General features: G+C 37.9%; 2 protein-coding genes across 2 annotated transcripts in view; one reads left to right on the top strand and one right to left on the bottom strand.

Annotated features, from left to right (window-relative positions):
- Positions 1 to 1,986, bottom strand: part of LOC140168428 (CTD nuclear envelope phosphatase 1-like) — a 30,683-nt gene extending 28,697 nt beyond the window's left edge. The window contains exon 1 of the mRNA XM_072191820.1: positions 1,707 to 1,986. Coding sequence (XP_072047921.1) covers positions 1,707 to 1,811 — 105 coding nt within the window. The 5' untranslated portion in view covers positions 1,812 to 1,986. The remainder of the gene's footprint in view (positions 1 to 1,706) is intronic.
- A 96-nt stretch (positions 1,987 to 2,082) lies between these two features.
- On the top strand, positions 2,083 to 15,320 carry LOC140168426 (uncharacterized). The gene is made up of 7 exons (XM_072191819.1): positions 2,083 to 2,162; positions 5,629 to 5,906; positions 6,989 to 7,174; positions 8,434 to 8,682; positions 9,562 to 9,657; positions 10,142 to 10,331; positions 12,413 to 15,320. Exons 2-7 carry the CDS (start codon positions 5,720 to 5,722, stop codon positions 14,835 to 14,837), a joined length of 3,333 nt encoding a protein of 1,110 aa, XP_072047920.1. The 5' UTR covers positions 2,083 to 2,162; positions 5,629 to 5,719; the 3' UTR covers positions 14,838 to 15,320.
- The last annotated feature ends 253 nt before the right edge of the window (positions 15,321 to 15,573 follow it).

Genomic DNA, 15,573 nt, shown 5'->3' with positions numbered 1-15,573 from the left:
TCAGAACCCCACTTCCATGTTTACGCAGTCGTCATGGCATGAATGCCATGATGGCTGAGTGCACGCTTAAAATGTAAAATGCATGCTTAAACCACCATGCATGCATGACAACTCTCTCTCTCCGATTTGTAGTACCCGGTACTGCACAACATCCCTTGGATTGGAACTGCTGTATTTTTCTGCCACAAACTGCTGTAGTTATGATACCTAGGCGACCCCGGTCATCCGGGTACTTATTTTACATGACGCTACAGTCAGTGCCTACACTTTATACGCTTTTCAACCCACAATAGACTGTACAGTTGACTAGTTGTAGCAGAGCTGATTCAGTCTTTACATTTTGTTTTACCTCAAATCGAGGTAGAACTTCTGGACTGATTTCGGTAAAATAATGCTGGTATCATACTTTCCTGCCGCTTGCCGCTCTGAAGATGATTTTACTTCACTGCGCAATCTCACCAAAAACGCTAGCGGTGACCAGCGGCAAGCCGATGTATCGATCACTCCACCGCTTTGCCGCGGCGGCAGCACCGCTGGAAGTTGAATTAAAGTCAACTCGGAGCGGCGCCGCTCTGACGTATGAGAACAAAATACGATTTTGGAGCGGTGCTGAGCGGCAAGAGTGGCTTTCAGAGTCATGCCGCTGCCGCTCAGCGGTGTGCCGCTCCGCTTGCAGAAAAGTACATGTACAAGCGGCATGATGAAGTGTCATGCCGCTCAGCGGCAAGTGGCAGAAAGTATGAAACCAGCATAAAGGTTTTCTACTTGGCGAAAATTGCATTTTAAGTGAAGCTGAACACATGAACATGTAGAGGAGAGTCTTTATTTCTGTTGTTGGCTGGAGGCCCATGTCGAGAATTTAAATAGAAATGGTAGCATTTTGGCCGATTTGAAAAGGGACAAACCTCAGAAAACTACAAATTTGACTTCTGAATCGGATTTGTTGTCAACGGAGGTCAACGGCTTGTGACGTCACCAGGCTCCGGGGTCACCTATAATCAATTGCATGCAGTAAACCTTTGACGAGCGCATATTTAAGCATGTACATCACGTGCCGTATTGACTGTGTTGGACGCACAAGTTTGTCTCAGCTCCGATTGGCTGCTGAGGCGATCTGCTGTTGCAGAGTGGAAATCACAAAGGTTTAGTACGATACTGCAAAATTATAGATAGTATTTGCTCATGATTTGGGGTTCATTCATATATTTTCATGACTAACGGTTGTTTATGCCCGAGGGGCCGCTATGCCCGAGGGCATAAACAACCGCTTAGTCATGAAAATATATGAATGAACCCGCTCATACATACCAGAACATTGTGTGATTCTTATTTCATCAAAATAATAACAAAAAAAATACAAGTAACATTATAAAAACAATGCGGCGTTGCCTCCGTTTTCATTCCCCCGGGATCGCACGTCCGGGCCACCGGGCATAAACGCTGTTTATGCCCGGCTCTCAACCAATCACGCGCGCTGTTATATAGTGTGTATGTATGAACAGATGATGAGTCATGAATCATGATCATGTGATGTGAAATTAATTTCAAATCTAGTGACTGAAGTTCTCAACACAAAAATCGTTTCTCAACCTTTGGAGCAAAACATAAGTGTACTGTATGACAGTATCATGCAACATGCAATGCACACACTGATGCATACATGCAGGCTACATCAATACACATGATACATGCCATAACATTCTTACCTTCCGCGTGTTTTTCCGTAGCAAATAACAGACAAAATCCCATACTTTGGAGGCGATTAAAATCACCATCCGAAAGCCCATTAGGATCACAGTTCGCATCGGCATTCGTGCTCTTCTAACCGATTGAATTTTCCCCAGCTTGCCGAGATATTTATGAGCTTGAGAGTTTGACAAATCGAGCTCAAATTTGTTATCATGTGCAGTGTCCTTGATCTCAACCTTGCAGCAAAATTTCGGCCATTGATGCACCTGAGTTAAATGTCCCGAAATGCACCGCGATTTACTTCCGGGTTTTATAATTGATTGCTTTATTATTTTGATTGGTTATCGATTGCCATCGATACCGTTTTTGTTTGACGACATTGACGTTAGCATGGTTAGCATGGGCTATGATATTAGCTGAATAAAACGATAGATGATGACCATACAGAAGCCATCATAAGTCAGTAACTGAAGGTAAATGAATAGTTATAAGAAAAAATGTAATTGTGTCATGTATGTGTGTAATAATATTTTAACAGTACTACAGTAGTACAGTACAGCAGTCAGATGATTTCGAACAAACATGTGGGATGATGTGTCATACATGTACATGATGTAAGCTTACACCTGAGACTATTAAAACAGGTATATAATATAGTCTCAGCTTACACTAGGCTAGCATAGCATGCTAGTACAAGGCAGAATAAGCGAATGCCCTGGTGCCGTGTGTCATTACCGCTCATGCACTGATCAACCACACGATAAAAAGATTCGGGAAGCACCGTAAAGCCCCAGCATACTTTCCTGACGCTTGCCGCTGTTTCGCACCACGTACGTCGAAGTTCACTTTTCAAAGGGCGAACTGTTGTTACGAAAATCAAAACGGCTGGTAAACACAAGCAAACTTCTGTACAAATTCAACTTATGCAAATGAATCAACCACAGCTCATTATAACCCAATGACATCACCAGCTCAAATTACATCCCATTAAAATACATGTAATTGATGTAAGTGGAACCAACATTACTCAAATTTCAAGGGCTTTTTGTAAAAAATTACAAGTTTTTTCGAGGTTTTCAAAGTTTTTCTACGGAAGTTTAAGGTTTATTCAAGCTACTTGTGTAGGAAGTACAAGTGGAGACAGTCAGATGTTGATGGACAAAAGTAATATATGCATGAGCATTTTTCATAGTCCAGAACAAATTTTCTTGAAAATCCATGCACCTGATTGGTCAGTTCAGTGCATGGGGTTGTAATGTGCATGAGCAGCTCTGTGTACTGTTGGTTGGTGGTGTCGATCTCTTAATTATTTGTACAGTGCCAATGGTGAAAGTTTGATTGTGGTATTTACTAAATGACCTCAAAAGGTCAAATCTTCTCATTTCGTCTGTGAAAAATGAAATGATGAAATTGCAAGTGACTGTCACCCTTACGGGTGAAAATACAGCTTAATATTTAAGCCAGTGTCAACATGGGGTCATCGGTTTGAATATTTTCTTAACATATTGGACTAACTCCACCGCTATATGGTTTTTCACAATATAACAGTAATGGAAAGAAAACTGAAATTGTTCGTAATTTTTGGCACAAAAATGACGTCACAGACATAAACAACAATCTCCTTAGTAGCATAATGGTCGCCATTCCTCCATCTAGCTTGTCCTGTGATTGGTCCTTTAGTTATCTAGTTTTTATTCTATATCGCTGAGTACAACTACAAGGTCAAGAAACTTATAAATACGATGTCCTCATTCACAAACTGATACTATCTGTCCAGTGTCCATCGTATAAAGCTGACTTTATACTAGGCCTGGCATTTTCGGGTAATTTTGTATTCGGTACCCGCCATAATTTTGAAGCGGGTAACGGTACCAAAAAAAAAAAAAAAAAAAAAAATTTTTAAGTTTTTTATTTTTTTCGGTTTTGTAGTGTCTCTGGACCTAGACCTAAATGCCAGGATCATTCATGGTTGACCTAAAGAAAAAAAAAAAAAAAAAAAAAAAAAAAAAAAAATTCAAGATATTTTGTTATTTTTATATGAAAATTGATAATTTGTATTCATGTCATAGTCTATTAATGATTTCAAAATGTATTGAATTTGAATGCATTTTGAAATCATTAATAGACTATGACATGAAATTTTTTTTTTTTTTTTTTTTTTTTTAAAAATAACAAAATATCTTGAAATTTTTTTTTTTTTTTTTAATTTTTTTTTTTTTTTTTTTTTTTTTAATTGTGGTAAAAAAAATTAGGTCTAAATTTAAAAAAATTAAAAATAAAAAAAAAAAAAAAAAAATTTTTTTTTTTTTTTTTTTTTTTTTTTTAATTTCAGGTACCTGGGGAGGTATTTCCTACCGGGTAATGTAATCTCGGGCGGTACCGTTTACCCGACCGAAAATGCCAGCCTTACTTTTATACTCGATCGCTTTTGCAGAAAGCGATTTTCACGCATGCTGAATGTTTACCGGGAATGTTTACTTACATTTCCATTGGTTTTAATTGGTAGCTCTTGTTGTCGGCGCGAATGTTATATTCGCCTGGTTGATTTTTTTGTAGGGTAGGATACAACAATGATTAAAACTGGTTATATTTAACAGCGTTTTTTGATTTGTTCAAAATATTAGATACGACGGTAATGAATGACAATAATAACTTTGCACCATCTATTTTGAGGTCATTGTGTGAAATTGTCGGGATTTGTTATGGACCTCAGCCCAAAACCTCCGATTTCACACAATGACCTCAAAATAGATGGTGCGCAGTTATTATTGTCTAACACAACAACCCAATGATTCAATGCAATGCATCATTGGGTTGTAATTGCAAGTTTTATACCGTGCAGCATGCAGTGCTGAGTCCACCAATGCAAGCCTTGAAATAAGCAGACTGGAACCAGGAGCAATTTGTTTCGAACATTGCTCCTGGTTCACTGGGATTTTACAAGAACCAGGAGCAATTTCTGAAGAAACAGGAGCAATTTTCAAATATTAAATTTTTTTCTGCATACAATATAGCATACCAGCACGACTGCATCAAATGCAAAACTGTAACCAGGAGCAATTTATTTTAGAAAATTGCTCCTGGTTCATGTGAATTTTACAAGGACCAGGAGCAATTGGTGGCTTTACGAGAGCAAATTTGCTCCCCGCGCCTGCTTATAATTATTTCAAGGCTTGCACCAGAGTGCAGAGAAGATTACATAAATTGCATGTTTTGACTCTTGATCATGTTGATGATATTCTCTGGTTAGACTTAGAGTAAAGAAGATGTAATCTTCTCTGCTTAGAGTTAATTACATTTTCTGCATGAAAATATGTACATTATCATGAATGATGACCCCCATCCACCCCCCTCTTTTGCATGTCATGCACTGCTAGCTAGTGCTCAGGCCGGGGAGATTAATGTCATGAATGTGAATATTAAACTTACTGTAGAAAATTAATGTTATGGTTCTCGTCCCAGAGGATCATTTTAATTTCATGAATTGATGACAGAGTCAGAGGTTTTTTACATTCTTCTTCAAGGGGCTATCATTTTCTTTTTTCAAAAGTCAAGGTCAATAAAATTGCAACCCCCTTTTTCGGCAACAACAATTTTATGACCCCCCCCCCCCCTTTATTTTTCTTTCCAAAAATTTATGACCCCGCTTAGGCCTGTTATCGACTGTCGTATGTGTTGTATTATCGTCGATATGATCCTAAACCCATGCATGAGGTACATGTGCTTACTTGTATGTCCTTGTTGTGTGATAGGGACTTACAATGTACTTAGATATCAAGCCATATGGGGTGTGTGTTTTCTTGTATGTCCTTGTTGTGAAGAAACACACACCCTGTGTATAGGTTGATCTAAGTAAGTCCCTCAGAAAGTGAGCTTCAAATTTATCTATAGATTACCCCGGTATTCTAATGTCAGACATAATTATATTTTCATTTACAGAAATAGGGATGCCATATAGACATGTTGTAAATTATAAGATGAGTGAAGACAACATGATGTGATCACAATAAACAACAATGTGATACAATGTATGACCATGGAACAGGTTGACACAGAGCTCCATGAAGCCGTTCGTTATGGTGATACAAATCTTGTGGAGAGCGCCCTCAGTGATGGGCTGGACCCAAATGCAATTGGTTTATATCAATGGAGCCCAATGCATGAGGCAGCTTTCAATGGGGATTTGGATATCTTGACATTGCTGTTAAAATCTAAAGGTAGGTATTGACAATGTATTTATTGCCATGTATCATGGAAGTGGAACTTTGTTGTGCTTGTTGCATTGCAAGTGCATGTAACAATGTATGAATGTATTCCTGTTGTGTAGAGGTTAATGAAAAGAAACTTAGAATTATGATAATATAAAAAAAAAATGGGCAAAGTATGAAAATTCATGAACACAAATTTCCAGGTTTTCAGTACCCATAGCCATCTTTGAATTTGCCAGTTAAAGCATATTATAACATTTTCAAACAAAATAGATTAGCATTTCTTTGCCATAAAATGTTAGCTTTTACTGTCAGATATATCCCCTTTTATTTTTGAGCCGAACAACTACGGCAAAGCAAAGAAAATTGGAATTTACTACCAGCGCACATGTTGCCAATACGTACCACTCCTTCGGTCATGTTGTGGTACGACCCTTTGTTGTGTATATCACCGTCCCGCGCGCCGTGTACGTACTGTGTGTTATGAACATCGTGTATGCGCTTGACTAATAATTCCATCGTAATAATAAAGCGCCGGTTCCGGCGTTTTATTCAAAATCTCGATTTTGACAAAACTACAGTACCTAGAGTCTTGATTTTTGCAGGGTATATTGCTTTAATAAAGTACAATTTAATCGTGTAAAAAAGGGAATTTTAAAAATTCAGTGGGGGCGTCTTCCTCAGCAAATGTTATAATATGGCTTTAATCAAGCATTATACAATTGAAATGGTTTTATAGGCCTTGTCTTTGAGGTGAGTATTACAATTACACGCCTTGTTTAGTTCACCTGTTATAACTCAATGATGCTCTCATTGAAATCGCTCATAACGGCTCTCCTTGTGACAGCAGGTCAATAAGTTGCTCTCAGCAAGTGCTAAATGTCAATGCCTTTCAGTGCAAAAATTGAATAACTGTTACCTACCAAACAAAAAAATATTTGAGTACTCCCCCCCCCCCCCCCTCCGGGTCTTGCCTTTCTCTTTTTTATGGGATTTACTTGTATTAGCCCACAAATACAGACCTGTCTCATCAGAATCCATTTCAAATGATATTGTATATTGTGTCTGCTTTGGTTGTTAATTCCATGTAGGTAACCCTAACACGGGTGACAATTTACGTGGGTGCTCTGCAACTCACTATGCAGCTAAAGAAGGCCATGTGGACTGTCTACAACTTCTGTTGGATCATGGAGGAAGATATGACATCACAAATAATGATGGAGAAACGCCATTGGATATGTCTGAGGGGAAGTGTAAGGAAATATTGGAGAGACAACGTAAGTGTACACTGAAGGCTAACCGAAGGCTACCCCCCCCCCCAAAGAGACCTCATTTAATAGTTGGTTGTCTGAAGAAGACACACAGTTGTTTGATGGGATCATTTATTAGTTTTTCAAACAAAAAATAATGTATAACCAAATTTTAGGCTTAAACAGCTAAAAGCAATATCATGCCAATGTGTACAGATGCTTTTGAGTCATGCTCAACTTTAATTTCCCTTCCTTTACAAAATTATTCACTTTTATAGCATTTTTAAAGCTTTTTCGGATACAAAATGTGCCTATTAATGACAAAATTGGTGGCGCTATTTAGTTACTGGAAAATACTCTTTCAAGCTTTTAATACAAATAATTCCTTTTATTGTTTGATGAAATATGTTTATAAAATTTCCTTGTTCCTTGTTTCACCTATTCCAGCTGTTTTAATTGCAGTATTAATCACCTACCTCTTGCAAATAAAGAAGTATGATTTAGAATAAATTGCGCCATCTATAGTTTGCATTTAGTTAATAATGAAGCCAATTCTATATAAATCAAACAACCGTGGACACCTCATGATGGCATGGGTCGTGTTTCATTGTGCAGGTGTGTATTTAAGTGTGTTATATTTGGCTGCATAATATGAACAATTCAAATCCTATTCTCCCAAACTTAGGCCGTGGCTATAGAAACCTTCATTTATTGGTGGTATTCAAAGTCAAGGGTCATTTGAGATCAACTTGTAAAAATGCCATTATGTAGACTTTTGGTTAAAATTTGGTATCGTATGACACAATTCAAATCCTACTGGAACCAAAGGTTAAGGTTCGTTCATACTACCACCGTGATTTGGCGCGTTGTTTTATGATGCCGATATATCGATTACTTTTTGCCGCAACTCGTCAAAGCATTTCCAGGTTAAAATGTATTTAACTTTATTGCGATATCGCAATGCAGTAGATGCGGTGCGACAACGCACCGCATCGCAAAGCAACGCATCGCAAATGCGGTGGTAGTATGAACGGACCTTAAGTCATATATATTTTAAATGCATGTTGTATTGGAAATTTATGTATTGGTGGTGTTCAGGGTCATATTCTTGGGTCAAAGGTCATTTGAGGTCACCTTGTAAAAGTATGTAAGACTTTGTAAAGTTTTAAAAAACTATGTAAAACTATGTAAGACTGCAAGGTGTACTAATCCTTGGGCATAGTTTTTGATGAAGACAGAGCTAGGTTAGGTAGCATTAAAACACATTCATGTATGTCTTTTAACAGGAACAGGTGAATACATCTCTCAGTCACTCAGGACACCATACTCTGATAGAAGTACTGGAGACCACCATGATGGAGAGTCACAGAAGGATAGGTACCCAGAGAGAACAGACAAAGACACTCCTCAAAGACCTGGTAGTACTAGAAGCCGTTGTGACAGCCTTATTGAGCTCTCCCCACCACCTAGGACAAGTACCCCGACGGCATGGGATCACATTGAGGTATTGGAGAGCACAGATTCAACAGAAGCAGGTAGGAATTTCATTGACTGAGATTGTTAGCGAGAATTATATCCATATACGTGGCGGGAAAAGTGGGGAATTTGGGAAGGTCTTTCCTGGGAAATATGTCTTATGGGAACAGGGAAGAAAAAAATCCCGGTTGTGAAAGAAGAAGAAAAAATTCACCAAACAGCATTTAAAATTGTACATAGGTTGTAAAAATGAGCCGATTAGGCAGGGGTATATTACCAGTATTTTGACAATCTCAAAGCTTTTTATTTAAAAGTTTTCAAAGCCCTTTTAGTATCAATTTGTGCCGTAAAACATGTATTGGAGTACATGTTAAATAAAGTGGTTTACACATTGGCTGTTCATCATCCATGCAGGCTGCGGCACATGTCTGTAAAATAGCGAGTGTTTGATGCAAATTTGTTCATCTGCGGTCTACGCATATTGATCACTGCATTGTTGACATGGACAGTAGGACCTATTTTACCTGCACTATGTTAATCTTACAGTGGAATTTTCTTCATTGTGCGACTAAAAAAAGTTAAGCAGCAAACTCTCAAGAAAAGAAGATTGAAGAACGAGATGTATATGCTTGTATTTACTGCATTGAAATGCACTAGGTCTCTGATTGGCTGCTAAGGGTGATCTCAGTGGAAATTTACATGTATGAATGAACTGTGTGCCGTAGACAATGTCTACTAGACTTTAGCTCTGACTTTGCAACATCACAGTAGTATGTGCTCATCAAAGGTTTACAGCAAAATATTATAATTACCATCAACACTGTACCTTCAGCAGGCTTTAATATACATGCTTCATTGGCAAGATAAACTTGCAGGAATTAACTACTTGTTACAAAAATAAAAATCTCAATATCCTATAAACATTTTGTTTCTTCCAGGGACTGGTCTTCTGCAGCTTTCATTTGAATACAATTCTCGTACATCCATCTTAAAAATCCGGGTGTGGCAGGTGGAAGATCTGTTGCTACCGCCTGGTAAGTTGTACATTGTAGCACAAAGTAGTGAAATGAACTAGGACACAGAACACATTAAGGATTATTACAGGCAGATACCATGAATATGCTAACAACTGAACGGAAAGAGCACGGTCCTTGATGTGGGGAAACAAGTAAAATTAAAAGATGCAGGAGATAGAAACAAATGCAGGCACATATGTAGGTAAAAGGTTGATGGCCACAAATTATTAATTCCAAAAACTACTCTCTTGATGAAAAACTAACAGTAAACCAAATAGACTGTCCCACAGTCTCTGTTCTGTTTCGGGTAATGGAGCAATACTTATTACAAAACCTTATATGTAATGTGGCCTCCCCGCTCAGTTCTCTCTAAAATCCTCTTTACTTCTCTTTACTTGAGCTAAAACCACCTTCTTCTTCATCACTCCACAAATCAAGACAATGGCGATTTGAGGTGGTGTTTGTACACAGTATATGAAGTTTATACAATTTTCCATTTCAGTGGAATTTGCTAACATAAATCGCATCTATGTGAAGAGTCAAATCTTACCAGACAAAAAGGGGCAGTCAAAGCGCAGAACCGAAGAGCATCGCCTTGACGATCAGGACAAGATGAAGAACAATCTAGTGACTCTAAAAAGAAAGAAAGCCAGGGACAGTTTCAAAGCAATTTTCCTTCCATGTACTTTCAAGTAAGTAAAATTTTAAAGCATTGATATTAGGAAAAATACAAACATTGTGTGCTTACTATAGGCCATGACACTATGTAGTAAATGCCTTTACCAATTTGGAGTTACCTCGTTTGTGACTCCATTGTCACCAGTCAGTTTCTTAGAAACATTCAATGAAAGAGATACATAATTCAATCATCCATAGGTAAGAAAAATGTTTTTGTTGCTGTGCATCACTTGCTTCAATTAATTACATATACATTAGCTCCTTACTGTATATTGATCAGCTCCTAATCGGCGGGCCTTATAACATTGCGGATTAATATCAATATTTTTTATTTTGAGAATTGTCTTGTGACATCTCACCAGAGCATCACAATTTATTAATTGAAGTCTTATACGTAATCTATATAGACCATGTATTCAGGTCAACTATATTACTGTTTTTCAGCGTAATGGTAAAAGCCTAATTATTCCCGCTGATTACGAGCTGATCAAAGTATATATAAGGTCCAGCTCTCGTAGTCATGTGTCACTGTCTAGTCGTCTCTCATAATTACATACAGTCTAATCTCTCTTATCCAGACCTCTTTTATACGGATCTCCCTGTTATCCGACTGTGAAATCTTCACAAGAAAACATATTTTTGATGATTTGACACCTTAAGGGCTGGGGTATGAACGTTTGGACAGTATTTATTGTGGGACATTAGAGCACATCAGACATATCGAATCGCATTCTGAATACGAAGAATGTCTGTCTGATATAAAATAATTTTGATTTTTGAAATTCGCAATGTAATACACATTTTATGGCAAATCATTAAAATTGATATTTTGATATTTAACAGTATCAGTAAACTTTATAAATCTGATGATTTATACTTAACGTATGTAGGTGGGATGAAATCGACGATCAATTGAAAATTTTGTCTTTTCATTATTGAAGATATGGATTTTTTTCCCAAAACACCAAAAAAATTAGGTCTTTTTGGGAAAAAAATCCATATCTTCAATATGAAAGGTCAAAATTTTCAATTGATCGTCGGCTTTTCCTCCCAGCTACATACACTTTAAGAATATATCATTAGATTTATAAAATTTACTTCGAGGACTGTTATATATCAAAATTTATAAAATATCAAATTTTTATAATTTGTCATAAAATTTGTATTATATCGTGATTTTCAAAAAATTAAAATTATTTGATATCAGAAAGACATTCTTCGTATTCAGAATGCAATTCGACACGCCTGTGGTGCTCTCATGTCCCATAAAAAATACTGTCGAAACGCTCTAAACGCTCATTTCAGATCCCTAAATTCCATGCTCTGACTGCTCAGAACAACATATCTAGATTTCATAAAGTACTAAAATGCCATCTTTTAGTGTTATTACTCCATGTTGAAGCAATCTTTTGTTGTCCCAATTTCAGTACTAAGGACAGTCAATGCAGAATTACATGTAATTCACATATCTGGATTTTTCACTTATGCCGCCAATGCTTGGTCCATTCATGGCCGGATAAAAGAGGTTCGACTGTACTCTCAGCTTACTTCTGGTCAAAAGAAGTGACGTATAGAAGGGAGAATGTTAGATGACACAAGCTGGTTTAGGTCCCTTTGCCCCATGACATTGCTTTACCTATCAACACAACTTTCGATGAAAAGTTAACTTTCCTTAAAATTGGCAAAAAATGTGAGATTCCTGTGATATTTCTGGAAAAAACACTGAAACAGTACCCGGATTTAGTCACCCATGCTTTGCAGACCTTCATTGATATACCCTGTTGCCCCATGACATTGCTTTACCTATCAACACAACTTTCGATGAAAAGTTAACTTTCCTTAAAATTGGCAAAAAATTTGAGATTGCTGTGATATTTCTGGAAAAAACACTGAAACAGTACCCAGATTTTGTCACCCATGCTTTGCAGATCTTCATTGATTTACCCCTGTTCTCTTTAATAAATGAGCCACTGATATAGTTTCCTGTTCCAGTATGTTGCTAAATTAAAAGATGCTAGTGCTCCCACCCTTTACATTTTGCCTCAATTATGAAGAACTTGTATTTTTATCAACTTATGTTTGCTTTCAATTTCAGATTTAGCAAAGCACTGGAGTACAAGAAAATCACAAAAGACACTGTTACAAACTCAACCGTCCATATTGACATCTGTGTGAAGCAGAAATACAGCACAAAGAGCTTTTCTGTTGCCAACATCCAGTTACCGCTGAGAACAGCTGTTAGAAAACTTCGCAAAGAGTACCATCAGTTGCATCCTTGTATAAACTACACTATGCCAGATAACATCCATGTGTACGACCCTAAAGATCTTATCATTGTGACAGAAGGCATGTATTCAAACACTATAGTGTCTCAGCCCAACTTAAGGGCACTGTCCCCTCAGAATCTACATGAGGAGAAGCAACGACGTACAAACAGCGATATCAATTTGAAAGCAATAAGAACACAATCGGTTGAAAGTATTCCATCGATTATTGTTGATGTTCCTGAAGAATCTGATGTGGGTGATATGTTGCAGGTTGTTGCAGTGAAGGATGATCAGAAGACACCATCTGGAGCAACATTTGTCCAGATGAATGAGGTACTTCTTCCAGGTAGCACAGATGAGGAGTTGGAGGAAGTCAAAGTTGTGAAGCCGAAACGCAAAATAAGTCGCAGCACACATGATGTCAGTGGCAGTAACTCAATTTCAGAGACTAGCTTCACCAGTCATAGATCTGCCAATGTGACTAGACCCTCATCACCGTCATCAAAACATGAGTTGGAAGAAGTCAAAGTCGTTAAGCCAAGACATAAATTAAGTCACAGCACGCCTGATGTCACTGTTGTTGATATCAATGACTCAGTAACAGAAACTAGTTTCGCTAGTCAGAAGTTCTCCAAATTAAAACTAGCTAGGCCGTTATCAAAATCAAACCAAAACTTAGAAATTAAAGTTGAATCCCTCTCGATTGATACACAAAGTATGAAATCTAGACTTAAGGGTGCAACAGTAAAGCAAGCAGCTGATGAATTACAAAGGGTTACCATAGATACGCCAAAGAGAACGAGGAAAGATCAAGTAGCTGTCATAGAATTGGATGAGCTAGATAAACTGAACAGTAATCAAAGAAGATCAAAGCGGCCAACATCCCCAACCAATAAACTCTCTATACCTGAAATAGTAATCATTGATTCACAATCTTCAACTGGTGATCAGGCTAGTTTTGCCACCGCTGACACAACTCAACAGATACTGCAGAAAAATTTGTACCAGAAACGTAGCCAGAAACCAGAGGCACCAAGACCTGGACGTGCAGTTGACCTACGATTGCAAAATGAACAGGAGCACACAAAAGCAACTACTCTATCTGAGAGACGTTCAAGAAAGATGGACTTGTCGCATGAAGAAGAATTGTCAATCGGTGCAAAATCAGTTCTTAAAAATGATACGGTAGCACACTTTAAGGAAGTACAAGAATTGAAGTCAAAGTATGATGCCGTGGGTGCAAAGGTCACATCTCGTAGTGAAATTAAGAAAGATGTACCTGAAAGTGACAGACAGTATGCATCTCAACATGACAGAATGAAACCTCCTAGATCACATGCAAGCTCTAGGATTAAACAGCAGCAATTCCCTGAGCCTCTAACACATGGTATGATGTGCACAGAAATAACACAACCCCTACCTCAATTTTCGGATGATTGTCGTACTAATGCCTCTCATGTGCATTTTGAGTCGGAAACAAAAGATAAAAGTCCCAGTAGAACTACTAGTAATTTCAAGCAGAAAGAACAGGTCATCAAAAGGCCGTCCCAAAAAGTCAGCTCTTCCGAAGCAGACATTGAATTGACAGAATTGGTTGTGAATCCTGCTGCGATGGCAACACCAGAATTCAAATTGAAAGCATTCCAAAGAACAGCCAAAGATCCACATCCGTCCACACCATTTCTTCACAAATCAGAATCTAAAGTTGGGCTTGATGATACTGATTTAGAACGAATGGATCCATTTTATGTAGCAGGGACTCCTCTACAGTCCCCAGTATCACAACAAGGATCTCCTCACAGGATAAGATCATCAGCTCATGTGAAATCACTAAGGGACCAGTCACCAACTTCAAGGGTAAAATTATCAGGAACTGGTCACATGGATATGCCAAGAAACATGTCACCGATTAGGGCTCAGTCACCACCATCTGATAAAACAAGGGTGCATGCTAAAGCAAAGGATGGACCAAGGTCTCCTGTTAGGAACCGGTCACCATCACCTGGACAAAGAGTCTGGACATCATCAACATCAGGAAGCAGTCAAACAGCAGGAATGCCTGAAGTTGAGTCACCAATGGAAAATGGGTCAAAAAGAAAAGCCAGATCAAGGAGTCCTGGCAGTGGTTCAAATAGAATTATTGTATCAAGTGATGACGCTGAGAATAATAACACATCTCAGGATGATGATAAGAGGAGTATCAACCCTATACCAAATCCTGTGGTTACTAGGTTAAAGCAAAGTTGGCTTTAGGACAGGTTAAAAAGTGTCTCCGGGTCTACAAGTTTTGAGTGAACCAGGAACACTTGAAACCTAATATAGGGGCCAACTTTGGCCTTAATGATTATGTGGAATGATATTGCTCCAGATTTGCTTTGCAATGCAGCTTGAGAGGTGAGGCGCTGCATGTACAGTCCAAACTTAGGTCCGTTCATACTACGCCACAATTGCTTTGCGGTGCCGTGCGTTAGCGGTATATCGATTACTTTTTGCAGCAACTTGTTGCATTTCCAAGTTAAAATGTATTTAACTTATATTGCGATATCGCAATGCAGTATTTTTCAGTACGATGCAGTATGTGCGACATCGCACTGCATCACAATTGTGGCGTAGTATGAACAGACCTTTATTTGGATATATTTTGATATTTGGCTATATTTTGATTTAGCATTAGGGTTGCACCACTTGGCTTTTTTAGGTGGCCAACTTGTCGCCACCAAATAGTACCAACCATAGTGAGTGTCCCCAGAGTGAGGTTTTGACTATGTATCATTCAGGAATCCATCTTGATTTTACGGTAACTTATTACGTGTATTAAGAGAAACATATATTTTGAGAATGCTATTTTTGTATACAAATGTTTTAAGATTAACTGTATATTGCCTTTTTTATATCATAGATCAAAGTTTGTAAAGTAAAAATATAATGCATGGTCAAATTGTATTTTGTTCCAAGTACATGTTAAGGATTGATGATAGACAAACCTTTT

The sequence above is a fragment of the Amphiura filiformis genome, chromosome 13 (assembly GCF_039555335.1).
Source record: "Amphiura filiformis chromosome 13, Afil_fr2py, whole genome shotgun sequence".
NCBI classification, from domain to species: Eukaryota; Metazoa; Echinodermata; class Ophiuroidea; order Amphilepidida; family Amphiuridae; genus Amphiura; species Amphiura filiformis.
This window is presented reverse-complemented; position numbering and strand designations above follow the sequence as displayed.